Raw genomic sequence first — 19,006 nt, forward strand, 5'->3', positions numbered from 1 at the left:
GAACCCTGGGATCAAGACCTGAGCTGAAGGCAGGTGCTTAACCAACTGAGCCCCCCAGGTGCCCTAGAATCAGCCTGTCTTTAAGGACAGAGGGGTAAAGCATCATTGCCAACTGCATTGGCACTTTTTTTTTTTTTTTGCGCTTGTGCCCTTGCCTTCCCCGCAGAGCCGAGGGAGGACGCTGAGGGCTGGGGGGGGGGGGGTGGGGTGCGTAGCTCCCTTCCCTGGTCATGAGGGTGCTTGTTGGCAGAGCGACGGCTACTTGCCGTACCTCGTCTCTGCGTCTCAGCTACGGGGAGGATTTTCTTCTCTGGTTTCTGACACTTTTATATCATCTCCGTTTAGTGGTTATGGTTAGATGGTTTGAGTAAAAAAATGTGAGCTCGATTCATCTTGGATCCGAAGTCTCTACCTGACCTGAAATTTCAGGTCAATACCAGGATTTTTTGTTTTGTTTTGTTTTAATTTTCTTTTCCTATTTCTTTATTTATGCTTTGCAGAGCACAGGACATTGTGTTCTCCGTTTTCCTGACGACGTACATGAATTGAGGAATATTTGTTTTATGCCATCTTTTGGTTTTGAAAGACCCCTCTCCCCTTGCTAAAGGCTTGTTTAAGTAACCTGATGTCCCCAAAGCACCCCCTATCCCCTTGCTGAAGGCTGGATTGTCCCCATAGCCGGATGGCAACACATACCAGGATGTCTATTGTCTGTGATCACCCGGTCTGTCAAAAGAAAAGACAAATGAGGAATAGAGTGTACCTGGGACTTTCCAGAGTGCTGAGCCAAGGCCCACCAGAACAAACCGCTGTGTCCTTGCCTTAAACCCAGTGCCTGACAATGCTTGATTTAAGTTAACCAATCAGTTCCCTGTAACCAAGCATCTGCTTCTGTAAGCTCGCTTTCCGCCACCCCAACCCTTGCCCTATATAATCTGCTCTCCAATCTATCCCGGCGCGCTCAGTCCACAAAGGCTGATGCGTCCGCAGGCGCCTGTGTAACCAATAAACCTCTTGCAACTTGCATCCAGTGGAGGCTTGGTGTCCGCTTCTTGGGTGCGGCTCCAGGGTCTTTCAGTTTCTTTCTTGATGTTCAAAAACAACAATAAAAACACAGTGCTCTGGTGTTTAGTTAATGGAAGAGCATTTAGCAGTTTCATGGGGAGTGCCGCACAAGTCCCACTTCTTGCTTTGATGGTAAACCAGGGACCCAGGCTAGGATTGAATGTCCCACTTGCCTTGGAGGACTCGGGGGCTTCTGCGTGTCTCTTTCAGGCTGACGCTCACAACGGAAGAGCATAGGAACAGAGTTGAGAAAACGTGCTTCAAGCCTGAGCTTCTGAGCCATGAGCCAATGATGGACGAAGGCGGAAATCAAAATCAGAAACAAATGTCCTCCTCTTCCTCTTACGTTCTCTGTATTAGTGAATGACACACGGTCCATGTCAAAAATCAGGGAGCCAGCCTTCACACACCTCTCCCTGGCACCCCCACCTTTAAAGTCATTCACCAAGTCCTATCAATCCTGTCTCTCTAACAACTCTCCAGTCCATCAATTTCCTCCCATGTCCATGACGGCTCGTGCCAGGTTATGCTAATAGGACTCTCGCTTGGGTTATTAAACACACGGTCAGAGTAATCATTCCAATCTTGTCACTCCACCGCGTGGACAGATATTATACTAAGCAAGCCCTTGAGCTTAGGGTAAAGTCCAAAACCACATAGCACGGCATGAGTGCCCTTCACAAACTTGACCCCTTACTCATTTTTCTGCCCATTTAACCTGAGCCAATCCCATTTTCACTTTGTGCCGCAAATGTGTGTGTCCGCAGAGACTGCTTTATGCTACAGCAACAACTAAAAAAAACACAGGTTCGACAGATAAATGTAATTCCTCATTCGTGTAAGTCCCAGCGTCTGTGGGATGACTCTCTTAAGCCAGCTGTCCTGGGGTCAGCAATCCAGCATCCTTTGACTCGTGGCTCACCATGGCCATGTACAGCATCTGTGTTAGCTGCCCAAGGGGAAGAGAGGGACTGGAGAAACCACGGGGGCTTGCCACTGTCTCGACTCTCAAGAGAGACACAGCAATTCCACTCTTATTTCACTGTCCACAATGGGTCACGTGGCTCTGTGAGGATGCTGGGAATTGTAGGCTCCAAGGACGAGGCGTAGGAGATGGGGTCTGGCAAATGTGCCGCATTTTCTCTGCCACAACAAACATTTACAAAGCACGTGGTGGTTGAATTGGAACTTTTCATCTTTGGGTCTTTGCACGTTTTCCTTTTCGTCTGGAATTCTTACTTCACACCCAAACCTTCTCGTGGATAATTCCTGCCCAGAACTATTTTTTTGCAGAGGAATGCATGGGAATGCCAGACTAGAACCTCTTTCTCAAGATTCTGAAAGCTGGAACTGTATTCTTGAAGCTGGCTTTTAACAGGCGTCCTGAAAAGGAGAGCTAAATGACGTCCCTTTAAATTCGATTTTCTAAGCAAATAAAAATGTTTATTTATATAGATTTTCATATCTCCCTGCGTGATAAAAAGAAGTTATGTTTAAATGGTGGGTTCAAAATCAATCCAGAGCTCTCTAGTTCTGGGTCTGATGTGATAGCCACCCCATTTCACAGCTGGTACCAACATACTGGAAAAGAGAAATGAGAGGAACAAGCAACAGATGAACTATTTCTTAATTCTCTCTCTCTCTCTCTCTCTTTTTTTTTTTTCTTAAGAGAGTGTGAGCGGTGGAGAGCAGAGGGAGCGGGACAGAGAGAATTGTAAGCAGGCTCAACACCCAGCCCAACATGGGGCTCGATCTCACAACCCTGAGATCATGACCTGAGCTGAAATCAAGAGTCAGATGCCTAATCAATCCAGCCACCCAGACGCCCCCTTAATTCTTTAGTTGTAGGCACTGTATTACTTATTTACTAGTGTGTAACAAAGTATCACAAACCTGGTGGCTTAAAACAATACACATTCACAGATTGGGTCTCTGGCAACTTCTGTATTTCAGAAATCCAGGCAGGGCTCACATGGATCCTCAGTTTCTGGGTCTCTCACAAGACTGACATTAAAGGGTCAGTCAGGGCTGAGGTCTCATCTGAGGCTTGACTGAGTAAGGATGCACTGCCAAGTTCACGTGGTTGATGGCAGAATTCAGTTGCTGCTTTTTTTTTTTTTTGGTGGGTTGTCTGCTGGGGGTCCTCAGCACCTTGCCACATGAGTCTCTATTACTGGCTCCCTTCAATCTATCAAACCGGGGAGAAGGTCTCCTGGTGAGAGGGAAGTTATAATGTTAAATAACATAATCAAAGAAGTGCTGTCCCTGTGCCTTTGTCAAATGCTTTGTGTGTGTGTGTGTGTGTGTGTGTGTGTGTAGTGTTACGGTTTTATCAACACAAATATGATATGTACACAAATTGTCTATTCATTTTCTTTTTTAAAAAGATGTTATTTATTTATTTGACAGACAAAGATCACAAGTAGGCAGAGAGGCAGGCAGAGAGGGAGGGGGAAGCAGGCTCCCTGCTGAGCAGAGAGCCCCAAGCGGGGCTCGATCCCAGGACCCTGAGACCATGACCTGAGCCAAAGGCAGAGGCTTAACCCACTGAGCCACCCAGGCATCCCGTCTATTCATTTTCTTTGCTGCACGGCCTGGCATTGGGCTTGCTGATTCTGATGGTCACCTGGGCTCCTCTTTCCAGGAGGTTCTGTGGTTCTTAGAGGAGACATCATGAACAATCTCTGCACAGTACAATTTGTTGCACACCAGCAGCACTTCGAGCTCCTTGATGCTGTGGATTAGGAACTTCCAGGAGGCACTGAGAAGCATGTGCTCTGTTTCTTTGCTGCTCCTGTAATCAGTGGTGAACATCAAGATCTGGCCCTGAATCTTTTATGTACCCTATTGTCAACGCCTTTGTGTTTCTGCCAGTTGTGCTTAATTTTGACATATGGGTCTGGCTGGAGCTGGATGTACTTCTTGGCCCTCTTTTTAATGATCATGGGCTTTATCAGAGGTCTGAGGGTAGCCATGATGCCAAGCAGGAGACGGCTGCCACCTCTGCAGGTGGCACCGAGGAAGAGAGAGCTTGGTCGTATCTTATTTCTAGAAGTAAGTCACAGGTCCTCTCCACACTCAGGGGAGGGGATTACACAGTGGTGTGAATATCAGGAGACACAGGGGTCACTGGGGACCCCCATTAGGGTATGTCCACTGCAGATACTCTGCAGTGTTCCCTCAATTCCTTATGAGTCTGAAGATGCACACAGAACTCCCATGTGTTATGTGGTCAGATAGGATTTGTTCCAGGGAATGTGATGAATTTACTTGTTCTTCCCTAGATCTGATGCCCACCGCAGCCCTTTAAATTATTCTAAAATGTCTATTTGGGATAGTAGATTGGTTTTCATTGGAGAAAAAGTAGAGAAGGAGAATAGCTTTCTGATTTTATTTTAAACAAGATCCTGTGCCTGTATGTAAGCGTTAGCTATCAACTGAAACATCACCTCCCCTAGGAAATCTCTAACGCTCCTATGACTGTCTGAATTGCTGCGGTACCCAATTCTTTCATAGCTCCCTGTTCTGACACCTCTGGGAACATCTATCATACCCTATCTCATCGGCTCCTTCCGAGTCGGGGTGATAGCTTATCATGCCACTGTGTTCCCAGGACCTAGCCCATGCCTGGCACAAAGTAGACTGTCAGTTAATATACATTGCATTTCACTGCATTGAACTGAATTTTTCTTCGAATCTGAAGCTGACCAGTTGGGGATGGTGGGATCTGAAGGAAGCTGGTTCTTCACAGTCATCCACAGAACATTTTTGCCTGGGTCTTGGTAAAGAGGGGATAAAAATGTCTCATGAGGGGCACCTGGGTGGCTCAGTTGGTGTAGCGGCTGCCTTTGGCTCAGGTCATGATCCTGGGGTCCTAGGATGGAGCCCTGCTTCAGGCTCTCTGCTCAGCAGGGAGTTAGTGTCTCCCTCTCCCTCTCTCTCTAATAAATAAATAAATATCTTTTAAAAAAATTGCCTACTGGGCTATCAAAACCATCCAGAAGTAAGTGTGTTTTGCAAACCCAATACACAGAAATGTGTTTTGTTGAACTTACATATGAAAAAAGACTTTTCAAGTATTCCTTAGTGGTATTTCCAACCCAAATATTGCCAAGCTGGCAGAGTAAGGAACATGTGGGGGAGCCGACTGAACAGGCGGGTCTCATTTTGTGGGGCAGGGGACACGCAGTGTGACACCAGGGAATAAGCCTCTTCTTAATGACTTGGAAGAAAACCGTTTTCACAATTTGAAACAACAGCCCGCACAGAAAAAAAGCAAAACTAAAGAAAACAAAAAACCCAAAACGGTGTGTACAGGTACTTTGCACTCTGTTCTTTTTTTGTGCAAATTGATCAACCCTGGAATAAAATCTTGGTCTCCTAGAGTCGTCGGAGGTGATGTTCTAGATGTGATTTTTTTCAGAAACTGAGTGAAGAAGTGAAGGAACATATCTTGCTTATTGTTGTTGTTTTTCTTGAATCTAACCCTTTTGTGATAGAATGTTTTTCTTTTCTTTCCTTTTTTTTTTTTTTTTAAAGATTCTATTTATCTGACAGAGATCACAAGTAGGCAGAGAGGCAGGCAGAGAGAGGAAGGGAAGAAGGCTCCCCGCTGAGCAGAGAGCCTGATGTTGGGCTCCATCCCAGGACCCCGAGATAATGACCTGAGCCGAAGGCAGAGGCTTTAACCCACTGAGCCACCCAGGCGCCCCTCAAATGTTTTTCTAAAATGTAACATGGAGTTTAATACAGCCATAAGTAGGGTCTAATGAACAAAGGCATTCATAAATAATCTAGATTTGTGAACACAAACCCAGTACTGTGCCATCACACAGTGATTTTCTGAAGTCATCTGAAGGGAATGAAACGGTCTCCAACTATGGTGGGGTTCCCTGCTCCCCATCTCTTGTGCCTTTTACAGTTCTTCAGTAGTGACTTTACATTGTTAATATCCCTTTTCTTAGCAGGCTTTCTTTTCCTTTCAAATTTACAGTTATGAAGTTACTAACTTTACTAAAGCTAACTTTAGTTAACTAAAGTTACTAACTTGACCAAGTTTTTCTTGGGAGCCAGATGAACAGACACATTGGAACTATGCACAAACAAAAGCATCAAGAGTCTGAGTGAGCCTCGAGTATTTGCTCAGACACAATATGCTTAAATCTGGGGTCACGCAGATGTGCTCAGAGGGCTTTCCTGTTCTGGCTGGGGTTAGGGCCATAGACATTGCCATGGTTGAGTCGTAGTTTAGGAAGGTGTTGCTATATTACACAAGAAGAGTATAGATACAATTTTGGATGTTACACTGGAAGGATCCATTGCCTCCAAGGAAGCCCGGAGAGCGGATGCTCAGAGAGGTGAAGTGACTTGCCCAGAACCCCCCAATTTGTGGCCAATCCTGGACCTCAGTTGTGGGTTTCCTGATGACAGCTCCAGTGTTCCCCACTCACCTTGTACCTCTCAGGGGAAGATAAATGTTCTCAGGGGCAGAGTGAAATGGTTCAAGGCTACTAGCAAATCCATTCTTCCTGGGGCCTCTGTGTTTTGCTTCTGTTCCATAGTAGTCCATCTGGATGTGTGTGTGTGTGTGTGTGTGTGTGTGATTATCAGAGTGTTGATATTGAATTGTTTGATATGAATTGAATTGAATTGATATGATATTGACCAGATTGAATCAGGTCAGCTTCTTGCTAGTCCTAGAGGCCACGTGGGAACCAGCCTTGGTTTGAGGCATGGAAGGTCACCAGATCCCAGTTCTGTCCCTTTCCAACACTTTAGGGGATGCTAACCCTCCTTATCTCACCGCTAAAGATTTGAAACTTTGTAGAAAGAGTCTGTCCTACACCACCCTCTGGAGAGAGATTCCGATTGGCTCAGAGCTCCAGAGCCACAACCGTCCTCATTCCTGAGCTCCTGACTTGAAATCACGAGTCCGGCCCCTCGGAGAAGTCACGAAATCACTAATCTGGGGCCCCGAGATGCTCTCTGGGGTATCTCAGTGCAGGATGAGAGGAGAAACCAAGAATGAGGTTGTGCCAAAGCCCAGAGCCCCTCACCCCTCACAAGAGGGGTGACCTCTTGTCACCCCTCCTCCCAAGGGTGTTTTCTTGCTGAGGAGGCAGAATACTTGAACACATTTTATAAAGCAAATTTCTGTTCCAAAAAGGGACCCCATCCTGGACAGGCAGAAAACTATAATCACCAGCGGAACATGTTTCCCATATAGAGCTAAGGAGACCTTAAAATCAGGTGCAGCTGATGCTGTCAATGTGGACGCCCTGTCCAGACCCCCAGTATTGGCAGGTGCACCCGTGCCCCAGCTGAAGGGAGCATGGCTATCAAGGGGTCACCCCTTAGGGCTTCTCTGAAGCGCTGTCTCTGGTTTATGGGAGCTGCCTGGGAGGTCACACCCACCACCCAAGTCCAGGGGTGGCCAGGCCTCACTGGCACGTGGATACCACAGTCCAGGCCTGTTGCCTTAAGACTGGCCAAGTCTGCAGCAGGATCTCCTGCTCCAGGGACCTTAACAATCAAGCAAAGGCGAGGCAGCACCTGGGCCCTGGGCTCGTCCTGCTCTTCCCCTTTCCTGTCCTGCTCTCGACTCCCTTTCCGTTTTCTTCCGTAAGGACACCCTCTTGACTATCTCGCAGCCCTGGGACACCGTGCTCACCTAGCGCGCCCCGGCCTCTTGCCTCCTGGCGGCTTTGGCTGAGAGTGCAGGCTTTGTGCCTTCTCAAACCCATCTCACAAGTCCTGCAAGCAGAAGGAGCAATTCTGTATCAAGAACAAATTCAGGCTGAGGCCGGGAAAGGACATCCTGTCTGTCTAAGGGTAAAATGCACACCTACTCCCACACCTGCATCACCCACAGTACCGTCCCTGGTCCTCCCTGGTCCTCTGTCTGCGCCTGGCACACGAATGATGCACTGCTGCGCTCGCCCGCCTGTGGCTGGGGTTAGTAGGCGATGCTGGGAGTACAGGTGGGAATCCCCGAAGCTCTTCAGGGAAGAAGCAGCCCCGTGGCTGGTAACGGAAACCGGAACGCAAGAGGATGCATCCTCGGGAGGAAATGGAACTCGGTTTCTCAGACCTCTCAGGGTTGATAACGCCGCCCTGTCCTCAGGCAGTGGGGATTCTCTTGGGGGTGGGGTGGGGGGGTAGCCTAGGTCCTGAGCCTTGGGAGATAGATTGGGTGGGCATCTCCGTGCCCAGCAGCCCAATCCAAGATTGTCTTTTGGGGGCTCATTCTCTTCTGTTCTTCCCACTCCCCAGATTTTTCCCAATCTTTGGCAATGTCTTGTTCAAACATGTTGGCCAGAGCTGAGTGGCGGGGGTGCAGGGCGGAGGGGAGCGTGGATGCGGGACTAAGGGAAGGTTTTGTGTCCACACTTTGGGCAAAGTGGTGAAGGAGAGTCCTAATGGGGGTAGTTAGGTGGGAACCCGGGAACAGGGCCTGCGAGGTCCGGCCAGCCCCTCCCTAGCGGAGTCTGCCCTTCGTGGCTCTTCGTCACCCACACTCCCAGTGCTGGAGTCACAAACAGGACCGCTTGATCCGCCGGAGAGAGAGGCAGGCAGCACTGCCTCGGGGAGCTGAGGAAGTTTGCTCTCTTCCTTTTCACTCCTGATCACCTGTTTCTTAAGGGATTGGCCCTGTAGGAGATGTAGCCCCTGGGAGAGAGCGGCTCAGCCCGGCCTCCACACTTGGTGCGGGCGCTCCCCGGAGGCGGGCGCAGGAATCACAAGTGCCCAGGGTAAAATGAGGCAGGGAGTCCCGTGGAGGCAGGAGTCCCTGGAGCACAGAGGCTCCAGCGTTCCCAGCACACCTTCTGCTCCAGAGGTCTTCGTGGTGCTTTCCTGAACTGCGTGCGGGCACGGTCAGCTCAGCTCACCCCAGCTGCATGGGGCATAATCTCTCTTTGAATTCTCCATTTCATCTTGAATATTCATGAGCTTCCGGCAACAGACTCTGTGAAACACTGGGCTGGTTTTAGAATATGAATGACGTGAGAACTGGCACATTCTAGTTGCTAAGAACCTGCGGGTCAACCTTTCTGCAGCAGTCTCCTCATTTGTAAAGCGGAATAAAAACAATGCCTCCCCCTTAGGCTGGTGCAGGTGACGGGCCCAGAACAGTGCCGGGTGCCCCGCAGATGTTCTGGAACGGTGTTCTGATATGAGAAGCCCCTACAGTCCATCCTCATTATTTGCAGCTTCTGTGTTTGTGAATTTACCTCCTTGCAAAGATTTATTTAGAATCTGCAAATCGATACTTGCCATGTTTTCATGGTCATTTGGCAAAGAGGTGGAAACTGTGAATCGTCTGATACGCACGTTCCCCGTGAAGGTGGACAACAGGGAGGCGCGCCTCTGCCTTCCTGTGTCGGCTTTCATGCTGTAAACCAGTGTCCTTTTAGGGTCAATGCAGTGCCACTTTTTACATTTCAGTCTTCTTTTTTGGCGATTTTGCTGTTTAACAGGGCCTCCAAGAGCCGTGCTGGAGGCCTGGCTGGAGGTCCTAAGCAGTGGCTGTGAGCGATGTGTCCTCCAGAGCAAATCCTCAAGCTCGATGCGGGGCACCGGGCAAGGACTTGAGCCGCTGGTGGTTGTGGGCTCAATGTTCGTGAAAAGATAGTAGATGTTTTAATGAGAACCACAGATAAAATGAGGTTGTGTATTGATTGGTTGGCGGACGTGACCCAGGGCTGGCAGGGACCTAACTCTGCATTTCAGAGTTCGCGACTGCCAGCTTCCCCGTTCCCTTGACCTCCTAAGATCATAACTACAAGAACTGTAGGTAAGTGCGTTTTCTGTGGTTCTGCCCAGCTCTCCTGCCCCAGACTGAGTCGTGTCCCACTGCGTCCTGGTCCTCTCTGCCCTCTTGACCCTGAATGTCCTCTGCTCATTTCACCATGAGATTCCGGCCATCTCACATGGAGTGCGGAGACAGTCTGCAGATCCTCCTCTCGGCCAGAGGAGACCCGAGGGCCAGGAAGGTAAGACAGTGGGAGGGAGGCAGACAGGGGGTCAGCTCCCCTCTGTAAAGCTCTACCCCCATCTGAGTGTACCAACTACAGAACAGGCGGGAGATGAACCTCAGGGATGAACAGCAGAGTTCACCAGCTTCAGTCCCGGCTTTGCAACTCACTGCGTGCAATGTATTGATCCTCTGGGCTTCCTCGCTTTGAAGTGGGAATCAGGATCCTAACCAACCCCGTTGGGCCCGGAAGAGCTCAGCACAGTGGCTGGCACGCTCGGGCCCCCAAGGAAATGAGTCCGTGGTCGCACTTAGGTGGGGGCCCAAGGCAGCCTTTCCAAGCAATGCCCGGCCCCTGCCTTGATACCTTCGTGATGAGGCCAACGCCAGGGACGAACATTGTGTCTAATTCCCTTCACTTCCAGGAGTCCACAAGGAAAGTCACCCCTGTTCCCGGTCTTGACACCCCTTTACCCTTAACCCCGGGCCTGGCCCCTCATCATCAGCGCGGTTCAAGCAAGCCCAGCTCCCATAAGTGGCTGCCGGTACCTGGCCGGGGGTGACCCTATTTGGCCGCTCGTGGCCCGTGGCAGCCGGACGTCCGTGCGGCGAGCGCGCCCAGGAGTCGGCGGCGGGTGCCAGGTCTGCGCGGGGCGCGGGGTCTCCCCCGGGACCGAGGGGCGCGGGCCGGGAGGGGGGCCGCGGACTCCTCTCGGGTCCGGGGGCAGCTGAGGCCCGCGGGCACGAGCCGGTGGCTCCGGACAGCCCTCGGTGTGGCCGCCGGGCGGGCCCGGGAAGGGCGGCTGGAGGCTCGGGGCGGTGGGGGGCGGCGGCAGCCCCCCTCCCGGCTCCGACTGAGGCGGGGCGCCCCGGGCTGGCTCGCGCGGCCGCGGCCGCCTCTTCCCAGCGCGCCTGCCGGCGGCGGCGGTGGCGGCGTCGGCAATCCCGGCTCTTGGCACCACGCCTGGCGGCCGGCCCAGGGCGAGGAGTGGCTTCCAGGAAGCGGGCGGAGGAGCGTTCCAGCCGCGTCTCGCCGTCGCCGAGGCCCCGCGCGCTCCGAGCGGCCCGGGCCCGGCCCCTCACGCGCTCCCCTCGCGCCCCGGCGCCCCCCGGCTCGGGCGGAGGGTGGCCGGGCGCGCGGTGCACTTGCCGGGCGGTGCAGGTGGCGGCGCGCGCCCTCCGCCGCTGGGTCCCCGCCCGCGCCGCGCTCGGCGCCCGGAGGGGGCGGGAGAGGCGGGGCGGCCCCCGTCCCGGCCCCATTTAAGTGCTCGGCGGCGGCGGCGACTGCGGCGCCGCGGGCGGGAGGCCGGCGTCGGGGAACGTCCTGGGGCCGGATTCCGCACGAGGTGTTGACGGGGCCGCTCCCGCCCGCCTCTCCGCCGCGCGCGCCGGGCCCGCGCCGCCCGGGCCGCGCGTCCCAGAAGCGTCCGCGGCGCAAGGTGGGTGCCGCGAGCTCCGCGCGAGGTCGGGGAAGGACGACGCGGGGCCGTGGCCGCCGAGCAGGGCTGGGGGACGCGGAGCGGGAGGGGATTTCTCTGCGGGTCCCGGGGTCCTCCAGGACCGGGGCGCTCCCCTCGCAGCGCTCCGTGGGGCCCGGGGGCGTTCGCGGAGGGACGTGTGCGGACACACTCTCCGCGCGCGGGGGGCGCTCTTCCTTGTGGGGGAGCCCCGGAGAGCGGGGGCTCTCGGGCTTGGGCTTCCCGGGCGGAGAACGGGCTGACAGCGGCCGGGAGCCGGGAACCGGGAGCGTCGGAAGGTCCCGCCGCCCGGCCGGTGGGTCCCGAGCGCCTGAGGCGCCAGGGGCCCAGGCGACGCGCCCGCGGGGAGAGCGGGCACAGGGTGCCGGGGACGCGCGGACGCGGGAGGAGACGCCGCGGGGCAGCGGGCAGCGGGCGGGGTGTGCGGCGGGGCGGCCGGGGCCGAGCCGGCCAGGGGGGCGCGCGGTGCGTGGGCCCGGCACCGGCCGCCTCCCTTCGGCCCGGAGTCGCCGCCTCAGGTCGGAAACAGCAGCACATTTGCGGATCGCATTAGGCCAGGCCCTTAATGCTTTCTCCAGATGGAGCGAAGCCACCGACCCGCCCCCGGACACCGGCTCCGCCAAGGCGCCCGCGAGGCGAAGCGAGAGGCGAGTGTGACCTCGGCTTTTCCAGTCCCGACTCATACTGATTTCCCTGTAAATTGTCAGGAGAACTCGGCAGAAACCCCCCGCGGCCCTCCTGGGCTCAGGGGGCCTCCGCTGGCTCGCCCTCACCTACTTTTGGGAGGTTGTGTTGGGCCAGCGCTGAGGCTGTGCCCTCTGAAGCCCCCCGGACTCAGCTCTCAGACCTCTCGGGCTGCAGGTCTGCGGTTCGGACAGGACATGGTATCATCTGCTGGGGAAAGCCTTAAACTGTCAGAAGACCTGCGTTCCAGTCCCGGAACAGTCACCATCTTGCTGTGTGACCTTAGGCAGGTCCCTTCTCCTCTCGGGGCTGGCTTAGTTGGTCTCAGATCCATTTTTGCCTGAAGTCGAAGAAGCTGGCAGGTGCCCTAACCCTTGGCTCCACACTGGCTTCCTGAGTCAGTTGCCAGTAGCCACACCCTGCTGCTGACACACGAGCTGGAAAGTGGCTGGTGTGGAGACCTCTCAGCTTCAGAAGGCCTGGAGGTGTGGGCTGCGCATGGCAGGAGGGTCCAGCTGCCCTCCTCACCTTGATGTGGACCCATCTGCGCCCCGTAGTAGGTAGTCCCATCCTGGACCTACACAGACCTTTCCAAGACATTATGGGAGGCTCAGAATCCCTCCCTCTGACTGGTCTCTTAAGTCATGGGTGCTGCCGCTGGGGGCAGAGTTGGTTGAAAGCCAACATTTTCTTCTTTTGTAGGCTCAAGAGAGACCCCCAGGAGACCAGACCCCATGGCTTCCTGGCAGAGCTCCTGGTGGCTGCTGATATGGACGGTCTTCATGCACTCTGCCCTCCTGCAGGTAATATCGAGGGACGAAGAAGGGCACACACTCCTCTGCTTGCTTAGGAGCATTATTCTAGATCACCTAAGATGTGGTATGACTTGTATTAATCCTATGCCAAGAGCATCTGGTTTTCTCTCTTACCTCCAGCAAACGGTATTTCTGGTTGTCTTAGCTATAAGAATGATTCAAATTCCTTGGGTCCTCTCTGTGTCCTGAGCAGTGCCCGGATGCCACTTGGATATCACATGCCAGCCATGACTTGGGGTTGTGCAGGACCCAGTCTTTTCAGTCTAGGGTGGTGGTCTGTGTGTGCCCACGAGAGGTGAGGCTGCTAGAGGCCAGGACATAATGAATGGGGCAGAGCCCAATTTCTGGCCTTAGCTCAGTCACTAAGTAACTATTTTGAGTTTACTTCTATCAACACATGTCACACTGTTTTGTAGTCCTTTCTTTAGACTGCTGTTTTTCCCACCAGCTGGGGGTGTGGGCAGCTCATCTCTTGCATCTTCATTTGGCAACGGGGCAGGCGGAAATAAAGGGGTGAAGACGGCATTGCCGGAGAGACGATAGGGAATACTGGAGACAGCGGAAAAGTGGATGGCCCACGCTTCATCTAGTTAGAGCAGCCTCTGCTTACCTCCAGCTGGTCATTGCCAAGTGGGAACACAAGCCCAGGATTGCCGCATGGTCTAATTTTTCAAGATACTTGGGCCATCCAGATTTCCTATGAAACCTCCCGCTTTGAAAAGCTCCGACAGCCAGAAAAATGTGTTTGCAGCCTGGATTGAGCCAAACAGTCTGTGGCCTTCGGTCGAAAGGTGCAGAGCATGTCTTAGTGTCGTGTCCCCAAGGGCTGCTGCTAGCCCAGGACAGCCCCTTGTCAGAATTAGAACAAGGCAACTCCTCTCATCAGGCGTAACTTCTTGGGCATGCGGGTGAGAAGGGCTTTAACGTCTGTTCGATGAGGACGCACCCTTGAATAGAGACACACACCGTGGGATCCATTACTCAGACTGATTCTCAGTTCACTTTCTTGGACACGGTGTTTCTGAGCCTCTTCCAACTCCAGTGCCCCACGATTTCGGTGGCTCGTGAAAACTGGCTCTGGAGGTACAGTTTCTGCCTCATCATCCCATTTCACTGATGTTGCTCCATAAACACATTCTAACAGATGTGTCTTAAGTATTTTTGGGGTGACTTTAGGGTTTCTGTAGTCAGTGAGGGGCCGTGGGGTGGCAGGTGGTGGAGACTCGCTTTTCTTTCCCATCAGCAGATCTGAAACGGGCTCCATTCCCGGTCAGCTGGGGCCGAGGTTTCAAGGCACCGCGTTTCGTTTTGTCTTCTTGCACCTTATAAAATTTAAATGTGCTTTGAGGCAGTCTGTTGACCTTTGGCCAAGGGCAGTGTTTGCCCAGCTTGAATCACTCAGTGACCTCTTTTGGATTTTTCCATATCTGTGCGCCTCTGGCAGTGTTGTTCCCCTGCACGGGGCAGTGTGTGCGGGAGATCGTGAAAAGAGGTTTCAGGCTGCTCGAATCCCAGCGCCCCTTCTTCCTGACCCATCACACGGACTTCTCTGCGTCCGTTCTGGCATCCGGGAGGGGGGGGATCTACCTCATCAAATTGTTTGGAGGAGCGAATCCACTGCAAGTGTGAGAAGGGGACAGACGAAACAGAGACTGTCTGGCAACCTGTGTGTGATGGGTCTGAGCTCTCTGCGGCAGTCGCTGCCTGTAGTCCCCGCGGCGGTCCTGTAGGGGGCAGTCAGGAGGCATCAGCCGAACAGACAGGTGCTGCCTGGCTAGGGGTGGGGGCGGAACTCCTCGGGGGCGGAACTCCTCAGGGGCTTCCCGTCAGGTGTGAGTGGGATTGGGCAGGATGGTCTCCCCATGCAGGGAAAGAGAATGTTCCAGTGAAGGGTCGGTCAGTCCTGAGATCCTGCTTCTGGACACCTGGTTGTCTGCCTACGGTCAGCCTGGGTTCCATTCGAAGCTGCCTCTCTGGGGTGTGTTGGGACTTGGGGGTTTGGGGCCTCTAGATGTTCTTCAGTGTGTCTCCTTGCCTTCTACGGCCTGCCACGAGGTGACTGGTGGAGGACCAGTAGACAGGAGGCTGAGCCCCAGGGAGCGGGGCCGTGCCAACTGCATGTCCTTTAACGCACCTGCAGACGACTTGACCTCCTCTAGTCGCTGGCCACAGGTCGCAGCGACGGGCCGCAGAGCAAAGCACGAGGTCGGCAGTCTTGAGCTCTCCTGACTCGTTCTGGAGCGTTTCTGGGGGAGCTTGCTGTCTCCCTCAGCCCCCTGGGTCATGGGCCCTGGAGGCTTCCTGTGGCTCCCGCTCCTCTCCCTGGGGACCAGCGCTCCCCTGCAGCCTCCCTCGTGGGGGAGCCCCCTCTCGGTGGGAGTACACATGCGCCAGTCGTGGGCTCCAGCCGCGCCCTGTCAAGCCCACTCCCTTCCTTAGTAAAGTCTTGAGCCGGTTCATTTTAATTTTTCCATTTTAAAAAAGTCCAGTCCTGTTTGAAATGCTGACTTCCCTGATTTACATCTCCCCTCCCTTCTGGCTCATGCAGGGTGGACGCGGGGCTCGGGGCGCGTGAGACGGGGTCATGCTGTGGCCGGCCCTCTTCCCACCACAGCCAGCGGCGAGGACTGGCCTGGGACGCTCCTTCCTTTTCATTATTCCGGTGCAGCCTTCCTGGCACTAGAAATAGCAGAGGCGAGCGGGGAGAAGAGCAGAGAGCTCTCTACCTAACTACTTGCTTCTCTTGGGTGATTGTCACTGCACGTCCGGCTCTCGCTGCCTCTCGTGCCCTCGGGTGGCCTGTGTGGCTTCCTCGGAGGGCCTGCAGGACCCCCTTTCCTGGAGCAGGAGGCCCGGCTCTGCCGGCCTGTTGCTGCTGGGCTCTTCTTGCTCGCTGCACAGCTTTGTGGCTGGGGTACCAGCAAGGTGGTCTACACCCGGATGCACAGCGGGACGCTCAGACTTGCCCCATCACTGTGTGCTGTGGCGGAAACCAAAGTGACATCGTGTGTCAGTTACAAAACGACACCCCAGTCCCTTCGGCGTGGCCCGCTTGATCCGTAGGCCACGCACGCGTCCTCACTCTGCAGACGGTGGAGACACGGGATTCTCCACGCTGCCTCCTCTCTCTGCCCCCCACTCACTGCTCTGGGGGTGGGGGGTGGGCAGGGTCCTATCCGCAGACCGTCGGAGCCGATGCCCACGGTAGGGCGTGGATCGCCAGCCCCTGCTTGCAGGTTCCCCTGTGGAGTCTCTGTGAGCGCCTTTTCCTTCAATGCATCTCAGTCGTCCTTAGAGACTAGGCCGGTGACAGTAGGACCCACCGTGCTGCTCCCTAGCGAGCTCTTGAGGCGGGTGTCTTTAGAACGTGGGGTACTTGGCTCCTCTCTGTCACCGCTTTGGCCAACGTTTGGTGGTCAGGAAAGGTCCCACTGGATATTGTGACACTAAAATTAGACACGTCAGCTCTGGGCGTAGGGCGTAGGGCCAGCGCTCATGGTGGTGGCGGCTCGGGTCTCGGTGGTCTGGTGGTCTGGTCTCTTTGGCATTGGTTTTGGTCTTGCTGTTCTTTGTCGTCTTTCTCCATCATCCTGATTTCCTCAGTCTGCTGTCTGGAGTCTGGTTTCGGGGATCCTGGGTGGTTTGGGGTGATTTGGGTCTCCAGGGCAGTTTTGTCCGAGTGGCTGTCATCTCGGTGGAGGCTTTGGGAGTCGTGGTGGTGGCTCTGGCCCCGGTGGTGTTTCCCCCCCTTCGGACACGACAGATGTTCATCCCAACCTTTCAGCTTTCACCCTGTCCCCTTTATATCCGGAACCCGAACCCAGGCGTGGGTTGCTGTGGTGAGGTGCGGAAGCCCCCCACCTCCGCAGAACCCCCCTCCTGACGCGGGGGAGGAGGAGGGCGGCGGACTCAGATGGCAGCCTGGGTCGCGGGTCGCTGTCCGCGGGACTGAATTGGGTAGTGCAGGAGCGGTGGTTCGAGAGCCTCCACACTCGTCGTATTCCGTCTTCGCAGACGGAGTTCTGCACCACTAGTGCGGTCCCTGGACAACCACTTCCTGTCTCTCTTCCACTCCCACATTGAGAACTCCCCTGCCACGCTCTGGGGCCCTGTTCCTGCTGGTCCCGGTCAAGGCAAGAGGATTCAGAGAACGACAGTGAACGGACCGACCTCCTTGCTCGAGCCGGACCCACTGTGTCTGGCAGGACTGACTGTGAGCGTAAATTGTAGAAAAATAGAAGATCTGGGTAAATGAAAGGGAAATCAAAATAAAATATTGGCCTTACTACTCCCGCCCAGGTAATAACTATTTGTGTTTTCTTGTGTAATCTTCTAGACTTTTTCTGGGCATAAAGACGTGTGTTATGTTTTCGTACATGGGATCCTACTAAAGATACTGCCACCGCCGTCTTCAGTCTCTGAATTATGACGGTCTTGACATATCAGTACACGTCCTACACATGAAATGGCCGTGTTCACTGTTCTTACGATTATGCCATGATACCATAATTCGTTGAAGCCCATTATTCCTTTGTTTGACATCTGGGTTCTTTTCAGGATGTTCCTTCACAGGTGCTTGCCATCAGCCGCCTGTCCGTGAACGCCTCATGCTCCCAGCTTTGCTTACTTTCTAGAATATTCATCAGAATAATTTTCTCCTTGGTTGACTGTGCTTTGTTATACATTTGATATACCTTGTGGCCTTTTTCCTCTTCGTTCTGTTTCAAGAGGAACTCTGGGTCGAGTTCCTCCAGCACTCTGGGTTTTAGGTCATAAAGGCCCTCCCTGTGGGACGTCACCCTCCACAGTGGTTTTGGGGGCCTCGGCTTGTCCTGGAGGCAGGGGGGTCCACCTTGTTGCCAACTCGCCCCCAAGGCCTGTACCTGCAGGATGGAGTCATCGGGTAGATCCTATCCCGTGAGAATCCGGTGTAAGAATGAAGAGGGGCCCTCTCCTTGTTTGACATAGGCGACACCTGATGTCTTTCTCCTTCTGCCCCTCTGACCTTCTCATGTCTGGCTTTTGAGAAAAGCTGCTCAGACCCAGAGTTCTGCACTTGGCCTCCTCTTTCTCTCTCCCCACGCTCTCGCCGGGCACCTCCCCCACTCCCCTGGTTTTTCTCTCCAGGGGCTCCTGCCTGCGATTTATTACCAGGGGACCCAACTGTCATCGTGGTCCAGGCCTTCAAGTGTTCTCTTCCAGGAAGGTTCTAGATAGACTGGAAAGATAAAAAAGATATCTTTTAGTTTACTTTAACTTCTAAGTGTAAATACTGGAAACAAAACCCTGTTCTGATAAGTCTGTTTTGGTTTTTCTTTCAAAACTCGAAAGCCTCTCCCACGTGCACGAGGGCCAGTCTCTCCGAGAGGCTTATGGCTGCCTCTTCCAAGAGCTGCACGGGGTCAGCATATCCAGGAGCTACTAGCCCCCTCCTCTCGCCCACTCCCCTGGGGGGCTCGAGCACGGTACTTCCCAGACGGAAGTCTCCAGACCCTCTGCCCACAACTCTGTCTCTGGGCTTAGACTCCCCATCAGCTGGTCACTGGAGCCGGAATCCTGGGCATTCCTCTGTTGCCCTGCCTGGTGCCCACTAGGCACTAACTTGCATTCGCTCCTCTCAGAATTTGTTTCTTTTCTTCTTTTGGTGCAAAAAGGTAATTTTATTAAAGCACGGGTGATGTAGTTAAAGACTGTTGGTGAGGTTCTGTGGGGTGAGGTCTAGAGCCAACGACCAGCAAAGAATTCTCGAGACGTCTGGTGCAGAATGGTGGCTTCTGAAAGCATGGGGGCCACCCCCTGCTTCCCTAGATACAGTATGCTTGAGAGGAGGGTGCACGGCGGCACAGGGTGTGAAGTCAGGATGAACAAAGAGTTTGGGGTTATCCTGGAGAGGACCTCAACAAGCGTGCTCTGTATGTCCTTAAGAAGGAGGACATTGCGCAGCAGGCAGCATGGTATCCTGTGGGTGTTGGGGAGGCGATGGGAGGCAC

The 19,006-nt window shown here is 54.0% G+C and overlaps 1 protein-coding gene across 3 annotated transcripts in view; it reads left to right on the plus strand.

Annotated features, from left to right (window-relative positions):
* LOC309867399 (endophilin-A3) overlaps nucleotides 1-19,006 on the plus strand; it is a 487,937-nt gene that overhangs the window by 136,827 nt on the left and 332,104 nt on the right. The window contains exons 1-2 of one of the 3 annotated variants that reach the window (XM_082736212.1): nucleotides 10,979-11,478; nucleotides 12,904-13,004. In XM_082736212.1, coding sequence (XP_082592338.1) covers nucleotides 12,936-13,004 — 69 coding nt within the window. In that variant the 5' untranslated portion in view covers nucleotides 10,979-11,478; nucleotides 12,904-12,935. Of the gene's footprint in view, nucleotides 1-10,978; nucleotides 11,479-12,903; nucleotides 13,005-19,006 lie in introns of those variants that run through there. The other 2 variants (XM_082736211.1, XM_082736215.1) reach the window with 2 other exon arrangements.

Source organism: Mustela nivalis (genome assembly GCF_964662115.1).
Source record: "Mustela nivalis genome assembly, chromosome: 6".
NCBI lineage: Eukaryota > Metazoa > Chordata > Mammalia > Carnivora > Mustelidae > Mustela > Mustela nivalis.